This window comes from Lotus japonicus, chromosome 3 (assembly GCF_012489685.1).
Source record: "Lotus japonicus ecotype B-129 chromosome 3, LjGifu_v1.2".
NCBI lineage: Eukaryota > Viridiplantae > Streptophyta > Magnoliopsida > Fabales > Fabaceae > Lotus > Lotus japonicus.
Window position 1 is genome coordinate 95,852,384 of NC_080043.1, and position 20,875 is coordinate 95,873,258.

Below are 20,875 nucleotides of genomic sequence, written 5' to 3' on the forward strand. Positions count from 1 at the left end.
AATTTTTTTGGTAAAAAGAAATAAATAATAATAACAATAAGGCTTGAAGAACAGTTTTATGTTTTCTGACTAACAATTTTATGGTTTCTGATTTTTTCTTATGTGATTTTTTGATAAAAACCCGTTAAATATTGGATGGAAGTTGACGGAAAACCAAACCTACAACAATTAGTAAACGTAAGAGACGTTGTAGACTAATAAATTTTATGACGGTCGACCAAAACTGCCAAATCATGACAAGTGAGGGACCAAAAGTGCTATTAAGCCTTTAATTTATGAAGAATATTGCATCTGTTTTCTTTGGGAAATGTCTCAATCTATTTAGGAAACATTTGCATGTATCTCCTAATAAATGTATTTTATGAGATTTGAGCATAAGTTTGAATCCATTAAAAGACATTTATTCAGAGGAACAAGCAATTATTTCACGAATGAGTGGAGACATTTATGAATGGAAAAAAAAAAAAATTTATTTTCTTCTATACACGTTGCTTAATGTTTTATGCTATCTCTCAATAGAAATTAAATGACATCATGGATGCAATAATAGTCAATTTGGGGGTTAAAAGGATGGTGAACCTTGCCGGAGATTAATTTTTCTGAACGTTACCTCATCATCATCCACATTTACAAGCCACTTAGTTTTTTGGTTTTGCATGTTCAATTAATAATATTTTTTCATTAACTAATTAACCAATGATAATAGTCCAATGTTCTAAAAGATTTCGTGTAAATGGAAAACTTCCCAACAACAATAACAAGATCTACCACCCCTTTACTTGCTGAATTTGATTTCCTCGAATTGGTATTGAAACTTTTCAATATAATTCATGCATACTGAGCCACTGGCCCACTTTTTACATGTATATGCCAAATTAAGATTGATTTCGTTAAATTAAAATAATTATTTTATTGTTCGTTAGATGGGGAAAGTGAAATTAATACTTTTGTTAATTAACTTGGATTAGTAGAAGAGATTGGTCACTGCTTCTCAAACTAAAGTTGTTCAACAAATTCAGCTTGTTTAGAAAGTTGAGTGACGGGGTCCCTTACAAACCATTGATTATATTATTGTTAGAAAGAATTGGTAAAAGGAACAATTCGCCATTGGAAAATTTTACCCAACGTTACAAGCTTGGCTAAGAAGACGACCCAAGATCGATATATTTGCACCTTTTAGAGTGTACCTAGCAATTGGATAATGGGCCTTGTCACTTCTACTAACATGAGGCCCAATGGACATATAGAAAAACATGTTTTTTCTTAATCAAGATATCTCACATATAATAGTTGTGAGACTAATTTATTGCCTCATGATCAACGCTCTAAGTGGTAGAGAGCCGGTCAATGAGTTTTGACTTTTTTTTCATTCAAAAGATTTGAGACGAATCATCAACTACTACACCAACCCAATTTAGTTAACTTTGCTAATTTCAATTTGTTATTTTAATATTCTAGAATGTTCCTCTTACATTTACTTAAGATGGAGATACTTGTATTCTTATCCTTGTTTTAGGGAAGAGACTATTAGTATAAATTGTAAGCTTCATATTGAGAAATCTTTTTTAAAGCATATTTAGTTAAAAATATTAAGCCTAGATCATTCAGAAAATTTTATTAAACCTAGCAGATATTTACTTTATTTTTCCTTGTGGCTGCTGTTAGAGTTTTCTAAATTTTAACAATGATTAGGAGTAGGATGTACTTGGTTAAGTTGCTTAGTTATAAGTCAAAGGAGAATTTTAGGTTGAGCTTGAAATAGATGTTATCTTGATGAAGATAATTGTGTTGGGATCCAAATATAAGACCATCTACAATGGTGTTGAAGTTGGTATGTTTAATGTTGAAATGTGTGTGCAATGATGTTTAAAACAAGTGTTGAAAGTTGAAAGGGGGAGAGAGAAGTTGAAAAAATTCAACACAACTTAAACCTGCATCCGGAGCCACGTGGCACGCCCTGGTTGGTGACCGACAGGCGCGTGCCACACACGCGCCGACAAGGCGCGTAACGTGTCAGGTGGGCTGCAGGTGGGACCCGTGGGCGCTGCAGATGGGACGCGTGGCACGCCCTGGTTGGGCACCGACATGCGCGTGCCACACACGCGTCAGAGGAGAGAGGGAGGCGCTGCAGTGGGACACATGGCGTTGTTTGATTGGTCCGGGCGATTTTCGTTTATCCTAATCTTTCCAACTCAATTATTTCATTCAAAAAAAAATTTTAAAAATATAATTTTTTTACCAAAATTCATGATTTTTTTTCTCTATAAATAGAGACTTGGTTCGTTTGATTTGGAGACAGAAAAAAAAACCAAGTTTTCCATCATCTTATTCATCTTATTATCTTTCTATTATCCCCTTTGCTTTGAAATGGATCCCAACAATTACCATTTCAACACCCAGAATTCTTCTAACTCATTTAGCAACCAAAATCCCAACTATTATCAACATCCAAATCAGTTTTCCAACTACCAAAATCCCAACAATTATCAACATCCAAATCAATTTTCCAACTACCAAAATCCCAACAATTATCAACATCCAAATCAATTTTCCAACTACCAAAATCTCAACAATTATCAAGATCCAAATCAATCCAACTACCAAAATCCCAACAATTTTCAAGATCCAAATCAATTTCTCAACCAACGTCCTCATCCCCATCATGGATCTGTGTTCAGATATCCATCTCCAACACCGCCGTCTAATGATGGTGCACCTGAATTTCCCGAATTTTCAACACAAATGACTCTTGGTGGCATGACAGCTGGTAATGAAGCCACTCCAAATGAAGAGGATTCAACTCCTACGAGCAGGATAAGTCACTTACCAGCATGGAACACTGATCAAAATATCGTGTTAATTAGTGGGTGGCTTAAATATGGAACAAACAATGTTGTCGGGAGAAACCAAAAAGGAGAAACATTTTGGGGTCAAATTGCTGAGTATTGTAATCAGCATTGCTCATTCGATCCTCCGCGGGATGGAAATGCATGCCGAAACCGTTATAATTATATGAGCAAGCAAATAAATAAATGGATTGGCGCTTATGATGGCGCTAAGCGTATGCAACGAAGCGGTTGGTCGGAGAATGATATTTTGACCCAAGCGCAAGAATTATACGCAGATGGGAAGAAGGGTCAATTTAATTTGATGGCAGAATGACAGGCTCTTCGTGATCAACCACGTTATTGTAGTCAAGCAGGAAGAAATGTTGGCTCAGGAAGTAGTGGATCTAAGAGATCTCGCGAGAGTGATGCATGTGGCTCAAACTCTATAGGATCGATTCCCCGTCCAATGGGTAGGGAGGCAGCTAAAAAAAAAGGTAAAAAGAAGAGCACAACAGCTGCCTTGGAGGCGATGGAGAAAGATTGGGCTGAATACAAACAAGTCAAGGAGATAGAGGTTGAACAATTGAAGTAGATAGCATCGATGCAACAAGAGGCTAATAAATTGAGGAAAGAAGAGACTGGAGCTAAGAAAATGGAATTATTTCTAAAGTTAAGTGAAGAAGAGCATCTCAGTGACCACAAGAAAGAGCTGTTGAAGCGGTTGTCCCAAGAACTCTTTGGAAATTAATTGTCTGTAGTGTTTGCTTTATTAATTTTCAAGTGGTGTCAAGTCTGTAGTGTTTGCTTTAATAATTTGTCAGTGTTGTCAAGTCTGTAGTGTTTGCTTTAATAATTTGTCAGTGTTTTGTCAAGTCTGTACTGTTTACTTTAATAATTTGTCAGTGTTGTTAGTGGCTTTAATGTATGGGTTACCGAGTTTGAATATGTATCACTCAATTCGAATCTAGTCCTTATCCGATAATTAACTATAGTTCATATTATTTCGAATCCGTCAGTGTCCACCATTCAATTTATCTATATATATGGACTTATAGATCCACCATTCAATGTATCTCTTCCCAACTACTTCAAATTTCACAAAAAATGGATCCACCAGAGTTTTTGATCTCGATGCATACCTTGAAAAAAGTGAGAGAAAAGACACTTATATACTCAACCGATTTAGGGAGCGTCGAAATCTAATATTGGAGGATAGTGCACCTCGTGGTAGAAAACATCTCAGTAGAGATCATGCAGCGGCAAACCAAAGGCTAATTGACGACTACTTTGCCAATGAGCCTACATACGACGATGGAATATTCTGTCGCAGGTACCGGATGCAAAAACATGTTTTCCTTCGAATCGTTGCGGACCTTTCAAGTAGTGATAACTACTTCACCCAGCGAGTTGATGCAGCGAAGAAAGAAGGTATATCGCCCTTAGCAAAATGCACCACAACAATGCGAATGTTAGCATATGGTGTGGCAGCAGATGCAGTCGATGAGTACATCAAAATAGGAGAGACTACAACATTGGAGTGTTTACGTAGATTTTGTAAAGGAATCATACGATTGTATGAGCAAGAGTACCTGAGAGCACCAACCCAAGAGGACCTGCAAAGAATACTACAGGTTAGTGAAATGCGGGGGTTCCCAGGCATGATCGGGAGTATTGACTGCATGCACTGGGAGTGGAAAAATTGTCCTAAAGCATGGGAAGGTCAATTTGCTAGAGGGGATAAGGGAACCACCACAGTTATTCTTGAAGCAGTTGCATCTCCTGATCTTTGGATCTGGCATGCCTTTTTTGGATGTCCGGGAACGTTGAACGATATAAACGTTCTAGACCGGTTACCAATGTTTGATGAATTGGAACAGGGAAACGCTCCAAGCGTGAATTTCATCGTGAATCAACGTCCCTATAATATGACATACTATCTAGCTGATGGTATCTACCCTTCTTATCCAACTTTCGTCAAATCTATTAGACTTCCTCAAAGTGAACCCGATAAGTGCTTTGCAAAACATCAGGAGGCATGTCGGAAGGACATCGAACGTGCATTTGGAGTGCTTCAAGCTCGTTTTAAAATCATCTGTGAACCAGCTCGCTTGTGGGACATAACTGATTTGGGTATCATCATGAGGTCATGCATCATATTACATAATATGATTGTTGAGGATGAACGAGATTCATATTCTCAACGCTGGACCGATTTTGAGCAAGCTGAGGGAAGTGGATCTAGTACACCGCAACCATACTCGACCGAGGTGCTACCCGCTTTTGCGGATCATGTGCGTGCTAGATCCGAGTTGCGTGATCCAAATGTCAATCACGAACTGCAAGCAGATCTAGTGAAGCACATCTGGGCAAAGTTTGGAATGTATCATGATTAAATATGCTTTGTATCGTACTAATTACGTTATTTGTGTGTTGTGTGTTTAGTTTGTTGTCTTGCATTTTAAGTTAAGAAAATTAAATAAATTATTGTGTGCTTAGTTTGTTGTCTTGCATTTTAAGTTAAGCAAATAAAATATATTATTGTGTGCTTAGTTTGTTGTCTTGCATTTTAAGTTAAGCAAATAAAATATATTAATGTGTGCTTAGTTTCTTTTCTTCCATTTGAAGTTAATAAAATAAAATAAATTATTGTGTATATTTTTTTAAAAAAATATTAAATTGTTAAGTGTTTTAATTTAATTTACGTTAAAAAAATATTACGTTAATTTAATTTAATTTAAAAAAAATAAAAAAAACATTAAATTAAATCGATAATATTTTATTTAATTTAATTTTTATCGAAAATTTTAATTTTATGAAATCATAAAAAGAAAAATATAAAATTAAATCAAAATATGAAATAAAAAAAGTGGTGGGGTAGGGGGTAGGGTGTTGAATGAAAAACCATTGGAGTGGGTAAAAGTTGAATGAAGTGTTGAACTGGAGAGAGGAGGTGATGTGAAGTGTTGGGAAGAGAAAAAGTGGAGTGTTGAGGGTGTTGAATGTTGAAACCATTGTACACGGTCTAAGGAAGATAGAGTGTAACAAGTGTTAGCATGAAAAGTTTCAAATTTATAGCTTGCTGATTTTGAGTAAAAGAAGGAACCAGGTAGTCAATAGAACTAGAGGATTGAACGTCAAATTGGAGGAGTTCTTAAGGACACAAAATACTTGAGTTTCAGAGCAGAAATGTGAAAGGCATGTCATTCACTTAGAAGGCAATTAGGGAGCAGTTACTAGGAGTGGCTTTGTGGTAGTTATTTTATTGTAACTGCGTCAATTTTGTGGCCTTAGATTATGAAGTTACTTGAATTTTCACATTCTGTGCACTAGATTTCAGCTGATTACTTCAATTGCAGCACAGTATTGATAAAATTACTGCCATGTAAGATCAAACTGGGTGTAGGAGGTTAATGGCATGTTTGTATAAAGGGTTTTCATGGAGCATTCTTACAGTAACACTTTTGTGGATACTCCATGTGTTTATAGTGGCTTTTACCCTGACAGACACTTGAATTATTACTTCATTTACTTCATCTTTGACAATCAGTTCAATTTGGGATTTAAATTAAATCCTCAGAAACATCTCTGGCTCCATCACCTCCTTTGGACCAACTAGTGCATTAGTACTGTGGTGATTTATTAATGAAGACTATAGCTTTTGGACACTGGAAACAAAATTTGATAAATTATGCTCAACAAATAAACATGGTAGATGATTGGGCATATGAGACAAATTTATCATTTATTCATGAACTTAGGCAAATCAAGGGAGCGAGTTTGCCATTCTCGAGTATTATTTAGTGAATGTTTGGAAATCCTTCGACAATTGATTTTAAAGTCAAAATCAATTATGGAGAGAAGCTTTTCTGAGTAGCTTTTGGTTGTCATAATTGATTCTGAGAAAAAAGTAAGTTGAAACAAACATGATTACTGTTTTGCTTCTTTTGCAGCCTTGTTTCTGCTGAAGTAATTCTTGGCAAGTTGTGCAATGTTTGCAACTGGCTCGATGGAAACAAGTGAGGCATTAGCTGCATCCTCTTCCTTGACTTCATACTCGATTGTGGACTTGAGCGCGCTTGAATCTTCACCTTTCTCTATGACATGAAAGGTAACCCTGTATAAAGTGAATCCATGCTCCAAGTACCCTCCTTCAACTACCTCTACTTCTTTGATCCTCTTCTCATTATCAATCTTGGTGAACTTCTCTTTGTAACTTGTTGGCCCAGGTATACCTAGTCAAATTAACCCCCAAAACTTCAACAATCAATATAATTTAACTATGGGCAAGGCCCCTAATTATACATGAACATTTAAAAATAATCATCAGCATTCTGAGATTTATATACTACTAACTGAGTTTTTAATTTAGTTTGTAGGGGGAAATCGATAGTATCATTTTTACACGGTACATGAATCTTAAGATTGAATCAATATCATATCCTTCAGAAATTTGAGCTCCTTCCACTTGTAACAAAGACATGTTGATTAATTAGTAAATTTACAATTGCAACTAGTAATCAAATATAACAACAGCATATCTCAACTAATAGTTTTCTTTTCATTGGAGATCATCAATATTATATAAAAGACACTAGCAGTGTGAGTACTATGCATTCATGTTTATACCTTTTTTTAAACAATGTTTATACTCTGAGATTAGTGAATCTTGTTTGTTTTTCTAGAGGGTATCATCGGAAAATTAGTTCTTTTGCATAGTTGTGAGGCTAAGCTAATAGCATGCTTGAACTAGCTTATTCTTCCTTATAATAATTAATCCTAGCACCCAGAAATTAGTCAGAGAAGTGTTTCCTCACCCCAAAATTGATTTTGGTTTCATAATCATTTACAGAAAGATTTTCAAAACATGCACTAATATCATACAATATATGAATTAATAAGAGATATAAATGACCTGGAGCAAAGGTTAGCTTGAGGACAGTTCCAACCCCTCCATCTCCTTCAATTAGCTCCACCTTTTGGAACAACTCAGTCATCTCTTGCTCAACAAATTGGCCTATACGAAGGGTGCCAAACAGATCCCATACCTCACTTGCAGGCACATGCATCTCCAGCTCATGCTCCAGTTTGCCAAACATGATCTCTTACAGAAGGTTGCTCTTGACAATGGAGTGTGTTTCTGGTGAGTATAGTGTATATCTGAAGTATGAAACAACACACAAAGATAAAGGATGACAACTGCATGTGAAGACAAGTTCTCCTGGATTAGAATCTGTACGTTGTTGACTCCGTAAGATGCCTAATCCAATGGCAACAACAACAACAACAACAAAATATCAGAGATAAATAAATAAACAAATAAATATATTTCACCTTTTGCTCAGGTGTCACTCGTCGAGAGATAAAGACTAATCTCTTTTGAAGCGTAGAGATCACTAAAATGAGTTTATGTTTCTTCCAACAAATTATTTTTCCATAAATCAATGTTTGAACTCTTAAAAATATACTTCAATAATTCATCTATCTTTCAACTGTTTTATGATTTATTTGTATATTACACTTTTCTATATTTTAATATAAATGAATATTTTAATTGTTTAAAGACTACAAACATTAAACAAGCCTCTTGGTATTCACCAAAAAACAAAAGATAAAACAAGCCTCTTGGCAAAAAGTTATTTTTTTACAACGACTGATGTCATGTTAATAAACTATTAATTTTTAAGCACTTTAATATATTTTATTAAATAACTAAAATTAATATTTTCCTCTAAATATAGCACCTTATTTGATGTCATATCAAAATTTTATCAAGGATTTATTTTATATAATCAAGCCTTATACTACTTATACTGTTGGACCTTAACAATCAGGACTTATTGTGGCTTGCGTACCCCAAAGGTTTTTAATTTGTAAGATAATATATTATATTAGAAAAATTAAAAAGGAAGTCGTTTGTACATCTTATAGAAGTCTAAAGAAGCCTATAAGTTGTTATTCTAGAGGTCGGTTAGCAAGTTAGAACCACTCGTAAGGATGAGAAATAAATTCAAATCCTGAAAAAATCATTTGTTAGGGGAGTCAATTATAATTTCCTCAACCGGTAAGAACATCCGTGAATAAATTAAAATTCTATCCTAAATTAGAGAAAAGGAAAGAAAAATAAAAGTATTTGATGAGATCTATTTTATCATACTTTATGTTAAACAATCCAAACAACAAGAAATATCTGTTACATTCTGCTTCATTTTATCTCATAATTTCAATCAATTCGAACACGAAACGTGCCTCTTTAATCACTACATGATTCCATGGATTTGTAATGTTTTGGTTTCAATAAATAAAAGGAACGAATATTAATTTCAACAAACAAAGGACATTGCACTCGGGTCACAAACACTAGACTAACAATATACTATATATAACATGTGAGTAAACTCGAACCTTTATTGTCTTTCACGAATAGCCATCTAGCACTAGCAGAATTTGCGTTAGTGTGTGTTCACAAATGAAATGATCACCAGCACACAATTGGTAATGCCTTCTCTTACTTATTTCTCAGCCTCAGCTACCATAATTGGCAACTTTTTTGCAAGCCTTTTCTATTCTGACATAAGAGATAGAAGAAACTCTCATTCTGTGTGCATGAAACTTGGTGTTTCTTAGTCTGAATCAATTGCAATGGAGACTCATAATTCAACATGTCCACCACCAATGAAGGCCACATCAAACGGGGCGTTTCAACATGAGAACCCCATGGATTATGCACTTCCTTTATTGATTGTGCAGATATGTTTGGTTGTGGCATTTACCAGATTCCTTGCATTCCTTTGCAGGCCCCTTAGACAACCTAGAGTTATTGCAGAAGTCATTGTAAGTCTCCTTTTCCAATGATATGACTGTTGTTTGGTTTCACCTGTGATCAAACTCAACCTCTGAATCATGATCATGGCTATTTAAACTGTCTTTTCATAAACAAATTCAATGTGGGGTTTGATCCATCTTTGCATTAAAAAACAAATGCAGGGAGGGATATTACTTGGACCATCTGCAATAGGGAGGAGCCAGAAATTTCTGGACACATTTTTCCCCAAGAAAAGCTTAACTGTTCTTGACACACTGGCTAATGTTGGCCTTCTGTTCTTCTTGTTTCTAGTGGGTCTTGAGCTTGACATGCGTTCTATACGCAGAACTGGTTACAAGGCCTTATGCATTGCCCTTGCTGGAATCACATTCCCTTTTGTGCTTGGCATTGGCACCTCATTTGCTCTTCGCGCGACCATATCAAAAGATGTTGATCCAGGCTCCTTCCTTGTCTTCATGGGTGTTTCTCTCTCAATCACCGCCTTCCCCGTTCTCGCTCGAATCCTAGCTGAACTCAAACTCCTCACAACCGATGTTGGTCGCATAGCGATGTCTGCAGCTGCTGTCAATGATGTTGCAGCATGGATACTGCTTGCTCTTGCCATAGCACTTTCTGGCAATAACACTTCCCCACTTATTTCCTTATGGGTCCTGCTTTGTGGTGCTGGTTTTATCCTCTTTGCTATCTTTGCTATAAAGCCTTTACTTTCATTAATGGCGAAGCATTCCCCTGAGGGCGAACCGGTGAGGGAGATCTACATTTGCATCACCTTGACAGTAGTCCTGGCTTGCAGTTTTGTTACTGATACTATTGGCATCCATGCACTCTTTGGGGCTTTTGTAGCTGGCATTGTTGTTCCTAAGGATGGTCCCTTTGCTGGAGTTTTGACTGAGAAGATAGAGGACCTTGTAATGAGTCTATTGTTGCCACTCTATTTTGTGTCAAGTGGATTAAAGACTAATGTGGCAACCATAAGTGGGGCAACCTCTTGGGGCTTACTATTTCTTGTTGTATTCACTGCTTGCTTTGGAAAGATCCTTGGCACATTTACTGTGTCCATGTTATGTAAGGTGCCTTTTAGAGAAGCCCTCACTCTTGGATTTCTCATGAACACCAAGGGCTTAGTGGAGCTCATTGTTCTCAATATTGGCAAGGATCGCAAGGTATCTATCTATCTTCTCTTGTACACATGATGGTGCTGTCAATAATCAGCAAAAGCAACCATTGAGTTTGAAACTAATTGTTAAAAAAAGTGAAAAACAGAGGAATACAGGGAAAACACAGAAAACGCAGGCAACATACTTACAAGCGAAGAGAGGATATTAAAGACTTTTGCATAGAATGTTAAGAGTATCGCATTGATAACTTTTAAGCTTTTATACACATACTGACATACCATATGAAAGGTCTTGCAAAACCAAATACATGATATGTTTACCAAGGCATAAAGCATAAAAGCATCTAAGTCATTAATAACTATTAAGACATCATCATTACTAGGATATTATTACTAACTAGATAATTATAGATAGAAAAAGAAAAGTCTCCATCTAACACTAATCAAGCATGTTTCTTAAAAATGTGCAGGTACTGAATGATCAGGTATTTGCAATCTGTGTTCTCATGGCATTGGTAACCACTTTCATGACTACCCCAATAGTGATGGCAGTGTATAAACCAGCTAGGAGGGGATCACCTTACAAGCACAAAACAGTTCAGCGCAAAGATCCTGACACAGAATTTCGAGTGCTGGCTTGCTTCCACAGTACCCGCAACATTCCAACCTTGATCAATCTGATAGAATCTTCCCGGGGAACCAGGAAGCGAGGAAAGCTCTGCATTTATGCCATGCACTTGATGGAACTCTCAGAGAGACCTTCAGCCATCACGATGGTTCATAAGGCTCGCAACAATGGCATGCCATTTTGGAACAAAAGACAGGACAATGAAGATCAGATGGTGATTGCATTTCAGGCTTATGGCCATTTAAGCAGTGTCAATGTTCGCCCCATGACAGCGATCTCTTCCTTCACCAACATTCATGAGGACATCTGTTCTAGTGCACACCAGAAGCGAGTAGCAATGATTATCCTTCCATTCCACAAACACCAACGCCTTGACGGGACTATGGAGTCACTGGGAAACTCGATCCACACAATGATTGGTCTTGTGCTCAGCCATGCTCCTTGCTCGGTGGGGATTTTGATTGACCGTGGCCTCGGAGGGACAAGCCAAGTCCATGCTAGTGATGTGTCCTACAATGTTGTGGTAGTCTTCTTTGGTGGATGCGATGACCGCGAAGCACTTGCCTATGGGATGAGAATGGCAGAGCACCCTGGGATCTTGGTCACTGTTATTAAGTTTGTGACTCCACCGGGGAAGACAACAGCCTTTGGTGCCAAATTGGTTGGTGTATCAGCCAATGAGGATAGGAAGGTAATAAAAGTGACTGATGGCACCACCAAAGACGAAGATAAAGAAGAGGATGACCAATTTTGGTCTGAGTTCCTAAGTGTGTGCTACAAGAGTGAAGACTCCATGGTGTATGAGGAAAGATTGGTGGAAAGCAAAGAAGATGTTGTAACTGCATTGAGGGAAAAGAATAAAAGCAACCTGATTTTGGTAGGTAGAATGCCACCAGTAGCACCTTTGGATGTAAGAAGTGATTGCCCTGAGCTTGGGCCTATTGGTAGCTACTTGGCTTCTTCAGAGTTCTCCACTTCTGCATCAGTCATGGTGTTTCAACAGTATAATCCCAAAACAGACGTTCACCCCTTGGTTATGGAGGTTTCTGATTTCCCCATCATCCCAGACACACCAAAGCATCCTGTATAGGGGGTTGATTGAGAGATGCCCACATAGGGTCAGGATAAAGAACCTGATAAGCAATGACATGTGGTTATATTTGGTTGACTGATTTTAGACATTAGATTTACATATACCAAATAAAAAGGTACATCAAGTCAGAAGTTGTAAGCTGATTTGATTGAGAATTTGAGGGGTCGTTATAAATCAGAAATAAACCATATTGAGATGCCATATTTCTGCTTCCATTGAATAGAAGTACAAGGGGTACTTCAACCCAATACAAAAGAAGGAAAATGAGGTAGCGTAGGGAAGTTTATTACACATGAGAGGATCTTGATCCGTAGGATCTGGTTGTTACAGTAAGTTTTATTATATGTTTCAATATAAACCTTCTAGAGTGAATCAAGAGTGGGTTTGAATGATACAGGAAACATTAAAAGAAAAAAAAAGAATTAAACACACTCATATCCAGTACATTCAACTGCCAGGTTTCTCTTTTTATGTGTCCGGTGTCCCTCTCCCTGCTACAAGAGTATGGCTTTCTTTACACTTTTCCCACCTTGAGAGTTGAGACTTTCCCGTCTTCACTCTTGCACAGTCTTCCGACCATCGAATTAAACCCGGTCCTCGTGTAGCTTACTATTGAAGTTAGAAGCTGTCTGAAATGTGTAATAGAAAAGGTTCATTTAAAACATGTAACACCAGTCTGAACAAATCAAGTTATTTTGTACTTACAATGGTGACCAAGGAGATCGCCCCCCGTTTATGCAGTACAGGAACAAGTATGCATCATAATGTTGGCCGTTTATTAAATAAAATCCCTGCCGCCTTCTCACACACTTGAAAGACATTTTCTTGTACAGAGAGATTGCTGGATTATTGTCAGAAATTACATGCAAGAAAACAGATAGGCAGGTTGGAGTACTTGAAGCATATTTTATGACCTCCCTAAGCAGAGAAGAAGCTGCAGATGAGATGAGGCACAAATTAGGCTACCAACTATATCATAGAGAACTCTAACAATATTAAAGTGAGAAACAAAGTGCTACCTATTCCAAAATTTCGATAGGCCTCCACTACTCCCAGTGCCAGAATGTGCACTAAAGTTTGATCTGATTTGGATGAGTCATATCCGAGCATATCCAGTACCTACAAGAATAATCAGCAGGAATATAAGATTTCAATCATTCTTACTCTGAAAAGGGCCTATTCTATTGGCAATTTGGTATTTGATATATATTTCTTGCAAACTTGATTTAATTGGCCATTATCCAACACAGTTAACGGCATAAGAGTATAAGACTAACTAAAAAATAAGCCGCTTAATCAGACTGCGAGCATTAAGTAATACAGTATTCCATCAAGTTTTTCTTGGTCACATTGGGAGTTGAAACAACATTATTGTTAGAAGCAGACTACAAATATGACAGACTAAACTTCGTGAACAAGTTAGTCTTGGTGTGTAAACATGGCATAAGTTGAAAAGATTAATGAAAAACATCTAAAAAAAATTCCAATAACAGTTTGCTACTTGATATATCCTCTATAAAGTGACCAACTAAATCACCTAAGCATTTAATAACTGCTCCTTGCCATAATCCATATGAAAGATGCATCACCATTTATCAAGGCATAAATAAAGGGGAGAAGGGGACCAACCTCGCTTTCTTTTGCAAGAACAACACATGCTATCACAAATCCAATGAGTTCATCACTTTGGCCATCGGGCCGACTAGAGTCCACAGCTCCCCATGACACAATGCCGCATCCATTTACCACATCATGGTAAAAAGCAGGAGGAGCCCTGAAAATTGACGAGATTTTTAAGGCAAGGTCTCATACTTAATGCATTGAATTATGAAAAGGCACCATGATCATGATCTCACCTTATAGGAAATAGTTCGGTGTAGATATGCTCTAAAATGTTGAGGTCAGAAGGTTGTATAGGCCTATAGGATATTTTTGCCTGACTCGACACTTCGGGGTTTACCATTGAGTATTTTTAACTTGATCCTCAGCAAAAATTGACACAACCACTACCCTTTTCCATTGAATATTTGCAACTGTTGCATATTATTTCAAAATATCATATGTATAAGTTCACCCTATAATAAAATAAAATAAATTCAAGTGCAGTTGTAGCTTGAAATGAAAATTACAAATTGATAAAGGACTTGCAGTAATTAATTGAGAGAGAGAGAGAGAGAGAGGGGACAGTGTAACTTACAGTCACAGATAAGAGATCCAAACGTCAAAGATCGGAAATAGAAACAAAAGGATTGTGTAGGTTTTGAAGATGGTTTGAGAAATTGAACAAAGTCAGAGACAACACGCATAGATTTTGACTCAACAAAAGGCACTTTCTGGACTAATAATATTATTGAAGGTAAATAAATACATGAATATGAATGGGCCGATTAGGGGCTGTTAACTCTTCTTCATGGTACCTGTCAAAAAAAAAACTCTTCTTCATGGTAGAATAATTGTTTCGGCTTTGGCCCTCTTTGTAGGAGGGTTCACTATGTTACCCACAAAAAATATCCACAATAGGTAGGGTGAAAACCCGTTAAGTGGGTACGGGATTAAGTATGGGTAAATACCTGTAAAAAGTAGTGGGTATGAGTGCGGATATGGGTATTAATGATACTATAGTGCTCAACCCGCCACATACCCGCACACAAATATAATACTCAAACACACATAATTGATAGTATATTAATAAATTTAAAGTAAAAAATTTTAACTTTTTCAAACAATAAGTAAATGAAGTCATAATATTATATATATGATTGCTAATTATTCTCACTTGGTTAAAAGTAAGTTAGTAAGCTTTAGGAGTTTATTAACAAATCTAAAATTAAGAATTTATAGCTTATCTTTTTTGCTTATTCTTTTTTTTAAATACTTATTTGAATGATTTTACTTGTTGAATATATGACTGTCTTATGTATTTTTAATTAATGTTTTTATTTTATAATAGCTATTATATTTTGGTTTTCTATCGAAAAGAAAGTGAAAGTTAAATTTTGGTTAGCTAAATTGCGGGTAGCGGGCACGAATACGGGCATGTAGGTACTCAGAGAGTACGGGGATGAGCACTCATGTTGCTACCCACGCGAGTATGGGGCCGGGTACGTGTACTTTTTAAAAACGTGGGTATGGGAATGAGTACTCAACAAGATCCCATGAGAGATTCGCTTCGTAGTTTTTTTAAGAAGAGAAAGAAAGGGTTGAGAAGGGAAAAGAAAGGGTTGAGAAGAGAAAAGAGCATGAGTGACTGTATAAAACTTTTAAGGGAGAGTTTGAATTCAGTTTCCGAGGGTTTCAGCGAAGGAGGAAGAAGAAGGGATCTCGTTAGGTCGATTCCGACGCTACCCTGTTTCCATCAAGAATTCATTTATCAGAATCAATGTAAGAAAATTTCAAACACAGATTAATAGACTACAATTATGGCAATGAGGAAAGTACACAAACAAGAGCATTTCACATATTAAATTAGTGACTGAGTATGTATTTCTTCGGTTAAATCAGTTGTTGGTTATAGGGACTAATTTCACCAACAAAACACACATTCCCAACATTTAAAACAAGTCCTGGAAAAATAAGTCCAGAAAAATAAATTTACAAGTCTATAATATATGACCCAATAAAAATAAAGGATTCAAATTTCTTTCTTTTTTTTAAACAAGGTGGAGATGAATTCAAAGTGTCAACATAATTCTTTCCCATACACATCCCCGGTTTGTTTATAAATAAAAAATACCGGCCTTAACCCAATACAAATCTAACCCTAATTGTCTCTCTCACACACATGACACAACACATATTGAGACAGATCATTTGACAACATAGAACAAGAATGACCTAGTGGAAGATCATTAGATCAACGACCTCCTATGTGAGTTCTACTTCTGTTTCTGTGCTCTCATCAAGCGCATAATTAACATCCATATATAATGGCCAGTGCTTGTGGTGGGTGCAAATGCAATGAAAGCAGAACCTACATGCACTACGAGATTCAGTGATGATTTGTGAATTTGCTGCATTTTATCTAACATGGACGACGACACCATTAGCAGCTTACCGGACGCGATCCTCAGCCGCATACTCTCTTTTCTCCCAACCAAACACGCGGCTGCAACAAGCGTTCTCTCCAAACGATGGAAGCCACTATGGCGTTCAGTCTCTACTCTCCACTTTGATGACACCCTCTATGTCAAAAGCAACTATACTGGCATGAACAACTTCCACAAAATCAGAGAGGATTATTCTCGCTTTCTCCAATGCGTCTATGCAGTCATGCTCTATCGAGATCTCCACCTACCCATCCATACATTCCGCCTTCACTGTGATTCCTGTGAATTTTATGATCCTACCAATGTAACCATATGGGTTAATGCTGCAGTTCAGCGCAAAGTTCAGGATTTAGAACTCTCCTTAGGTTTTCATCCGTGTAATATTGACAGACGACCCACCAACTTGTCTTCCATCTTCACTTGCACCACTCTTGTGGTTCTCAAGTTGTGCCAGATAGATTTGATTCCGTTTTCCTCTGGTGTTGATTTGCCCTCCCTCAAAGTCTTGCATCTACAAGATTTGATTTTCTTAGAACGTGAATCTCTTGCAAAGCTTCTTTCTGGATCTCCAAATCTTGAGGATTTCAAGGCGAGGGGATTGCGTTTTGATAATTATAACACTGATAGAGAGTTTAAACCCTTGCCCAAGTTGGTCAGAGCAGATATTTCAGCCACACAAACTTGTTTTTTGTTCACAGAAGTGGTTAACAATGTCCAGTTTTTGCACTTAGACAAGGTAGTAGTATTATATGTGATTTACTGATTTATTATCCATCATTCTTTTTCATTCTTATTCAAAATGGAGTTTTTTATTTCTTTGAATTGTAACTCATGCAGATTCCTTCTAGACTCTTACTTGAGCCTCAATGGATAGACTTGGACCTCGGCTACATTTTCCCCATGTTTCACAATTTAACCCATGTTGAGCTTGTCTATCAACGCTATAATTCTGATTGGTCTCAAGTAGTGGAATTCCTCCATCATTGCCCCAAGCTTCAAGTTCTTTCCATACACCAGGTTTGCTTAGAGAATTAGGAGGATGATTTTTTTCTAATTTTTGTCACATGTTTTCATTTGTTTATTTTGTGTTGTTTATTGTTGACAGACAGATTTTCATTACATTGACTCTAGACAAATTGAAAAATCAGGAGATTGGCAATTCCCACCGTCTGTTCCTCAATGCATTCTATTACACCTTAGAAGATGCTATCTAAATGGTTATAGAGGCACCAAAGCTGAGTTTGAATTTGCAAGATATATTATGGAGAATGGAAGATTTTTAAAGAGTATGGCCATATCCAGTGGCATTGCCGGAAATCAAAAGTTTAAGATGTTAAAAGAATTGTCCTATTGCCAGAGGTCTTCTGCAACATGTAGACTTTCCTTTAAATGAAACAAAATTTGGTAGCTGCATGTATGCAAGAGGGGCTCTGCAACTTTTAGACTTTCCTTTCATTTCTTCACTTTTAAGTTTTAACTAGGATCAAGCTACAAGGATATTTACTGTCTTAATTTTATAGTTGAACTTGTTCTGTACTGCTGAATAAATTGCAAATTTTAACTCACTTTTCTCTTTCGGCATAATTAATTTTTGGTATTATTTTGTATCCATTTTCTAGCAGAATTTGGTCAGAGTTAAATTGTTAGATAAGACTATTCTCTCTTTTTTGTTTTCTCTTTTCATTTTCATGGCATTTGAGACATATGCAGATAACTTGCTGCGGCATATCCCAAAAACACCTATTGTGCGTGTGTGTTTATAAAGGTACAATTTGCCAGCTGTGTGCTTGACGTTTTGGCAAAGCTGGATTTGTACATTGTCTGTTTGTGCTTGGAACAGAAGCAAATAACTAAGTTGTGATTTCAGTTAATAAGGTAGTCTATATATAGTGATACTGTTACACTCTATCGTGGAATTAGCCTATGCTATCTCGTAAATGCAAGATAAGACTGTCTACAATAGACTTACAGTGATCCAACCCTTTGCTGGAGAGCTTTATAACAACTGGTTGCCCTTTTTTGTTGCATCTTGTGTTTGGTATTGGTTTTTTAATTTAGATCACACTGTATTCTAGTTAAATTGTTTGGAATGAAACTTTCACTGCATAATTAGAAAATATGTAGTATCTAGATTCTAAAGTATTCTCTGTGCATAGACATATGCCTTTGGACATTATGTATGCACATACATATTTTTAGTGAAATCTTTTTTGGTACTTTAAAATGTAGTACATGGAAAGTTTCATAGGTGATAGATTGATTCACTTCGCTTCCAAATTCCTAATTCATTTGTACCACAGTTTGGATTGTATAATGTAAATGCATTGTACCGTTGTTTAGATTGCGGTAGCAATATCAGTTTGTATTCTGCAAATAGGAGACGATGAAATGGAATGTGAATATCTAACTATCGCATTTTAGATTCCAGAATGTTAAAAGAAAAATTTTTAGCTTTCACATTCTGGATTATCGAAACTTAAAAATCATGAGGGTACTTTTAGAAGTTAATCAATTGGGGGTGGTGTTGTTAGACGTGAGGTGAGGCATTCAGATTTGCCCCCAACACTATGTCATCTGTCACTCTATGCTGCTGCTGGATGCCTGATTACAATTTTTTTTGTTTATCCTATAGTTTTGATCCAATAGATCTAATATTGAACCTTGTGTAGCAATGAAAAGGCAGCTTAAAAAAAATTTGGCATCTTAAAATACCAGAAAAAATAAAACTCTTCCTCTGAATTGTTCTACATGATTTCCTCCTCGCAAATGCTCTTCGTCTTGTAAAAAGATTGACTCTTTTTTGATAATTTTCCTCGCTGCTCGAAGTTTGTAAAATCTGCTACGCACTGCTTCCGTGATTGCATTTCGTGATTGCATTCATGCGCAAAGATTTGGACATAAGGGTGGGGAAGGGAAGGTCCAGGGTTCGAATCCTGGAAGGGAACTTTGAAGGGATTTTCTAACTTACTAACAACTAATCACTAACATTTGCTTATCAAAAAAAAAAAATCCATTACAGGGACTAGTGCAGGTTTTCCATTATTCTTCAGTGGGTGTTGGCGTAATAGGGTCGTTTTTTAGGATTTTCCGTGAATTGTGGAGCATGTCTTGCAGCAAATCACAACTTCAACTATAGAGTGTGATGAGTTCTTGAGTCATCCTCCCAGCTTTGGTAATCACGACTTCAATTACAGAGTGTGATGGGTTTTTGAGTCCTCCTCCCATCTCTGATTCTTCTCACTCCCGCAAGGTTCAACACTGATGACAGTTTTGATTTACGCAAGCAACTGATTGAGTTTAGTGGCCTTGTTTGTAATGCTTCCGCTTCTTAGCTGAGTGGTTTCTCAACCTCCTTTATTAAGTCTTGTGCGCTCTCGGCTGAGTAAATAACCATCAAAGCATGACCTTCTTTTAGCTTTTGAATTGAGTTTTCGACATGTCATTTGAGAGTTGCTCGCTTGATGCTATTCAAATGTTTGATTCTCCCCATTTGACGTGGTACTTGGGAAGCTTTGTTGGTAAAGATTATTGATATTTCTACTCATCCGCCGCATGTTAGGGCTCGTTTGGCACGCCGTATTAGGCATGATAGGATAAGCTTATACAATACATTATGAGTTTATCTATTGTTTGGTGATGACATTGTATTGTATAAGCTTATCCATCAAACTCCCCTTATACGTTAAAATGACGTATTATTTAATCCATCATGTGAGTGATGGATAAGACATGATAAAGTTGTGACGTATAAGTCACCATCACCACCACCCTCCATTGTTGCCAACTTACACCACCATTGCCACCACCGCCACCACCGCTGTTGCCGCCACCACCCGATCACCACCACCACCGCCGCCACCACCACCACCCCCTACCGCCACCATCGACACCACAACCACCACCCTATCGCCACCACCACCATAATCGCCGCCACCACTCTATTGCCACCACCGACAACCACCACCCTATCGCCACCACCACCACCATCATTGCCTCCACCCTCTACCGTCGCCACCACTCTACTGCAGCCGCCACCGCCTTACCACCACCACCTTATCGTCACCACCACCATCGTCACCACCCGATCACCACCGCCGCCACCGCCGCCCTACCACCACCACCACCGCCCTACCGCCGCCACTAACACCACAACCACCACTCTATCGCCGCCACCACCATAATCGCCACCACCGGCACCACAACCACCACACTATCGCCACCACCACCACCACCACCATTGCCTCAACCCTCCACCATCGCTGCCACCCTACCGCAGCTGCCACCGCTTACCACCACCCTATCGTCGCCACCACCATCGCTGCCACCACCAACACCAACCT

General features: G+C 37.5%; 4 protein-coding genes across 4 annotated transcripts; 2 read left to right on the forward strand and 2 right to left on the reverse strand.

Annotated features, from left to right (window-relative positions):
• Window positions 1-6,553: 6,553 nt before the first annotated feature.
• Window positions 6,554-8,015, reverse strand: LOC130747824 (norbelladine synthase-like). Its single transcript, XM_057600865.1, has 2 exons — window positions 7,741-8,015; window positions 6,554-7,060 (listed from the first exon to the last, which is right to left on the reverse strand). The coding sequence occupies exons 1-2, from the start codon at window positions 7,922-7,924 to the stop codon at window positions 6,756-6,758; spliced, it is 489 nt and encodes a 162-aa protein (XP_057456848.1). The 5' UTR covers window positions 7,925-8,015; the 3' UTR covers window positions 6,554-6,755.
• A 1,127-nt stretch (window positions 8,016-9,142) lies between these two features.
• LOC130747822 (cation/H(+) antiporter 19-like) lies at window positions 9,143-12,602 on the forward strand. The gene is made up of 3 exons (XM_057600863.1): window positions 9,143-9,659; window positions 9,813-10,814; window positions 11,239-12,602. Exons 1-3 carry the CDS (start codon window positions 9,468-9,470, stop codon window positions 12,484-12,486), a joined length of 2,442 nt encoding a protein of 813 aa, XP_057456846.1. The 5' UTR covers window positions 9,143-9,467; the 3' UTR covers window positions 12,487-12,602.
• A 77-nt stretch (window positions 12,603-12,679) lies between these two features.
• Window positions 12,680-14,847, reverse strand: LOC130747823 (histone acetyltransferase MCC1-like). The gene is made up of 6 exons (XM_057600864.1): window positions 14,687-14,847; window positions 14,346-14,522; window positions 14,119-14,263; window positions 13,509-13,608; window positions 13,195-13,423; window positions 12,680-13,118 (listed from the first exon to the last, which is right to left on the reverse strand). Exons 2-6 carry the CDS (start codon window positions 14,450-14,452, stop codon window positions 13,004-13,006), a joined length of 696 nt encoding a protein of 231 aa, XP_057456847.1. The 5' UTR covers window positions 14,453-14,522; window positions 14,687-14,847; the 3' UTR covers window positions 12,680-13,003.
• A 1,668-nt stretch (window positions 14,848-16,515) lies between these two features.
• On the forward strand, window positions 16,516-17,928 carry LOC130745094 (F-box/FBD/LRR-repeat protein At3g52680-like). The gene is made up of 3 exons (XM_057597238.1): window positions 16,516-17,271; window positions 17,373-17,552; window positions 17,641-17,928. Exons 1-3 carry the CDS (start codon window positions 16,516-16,518, stop codon window positions 17,926-17,928), a joined length of 1,224 nt encoding a protein of 407 aa, XP_057453221.1.
• Window positions 17,929-20,875: the final 2,947 nt, after the last annotated feature.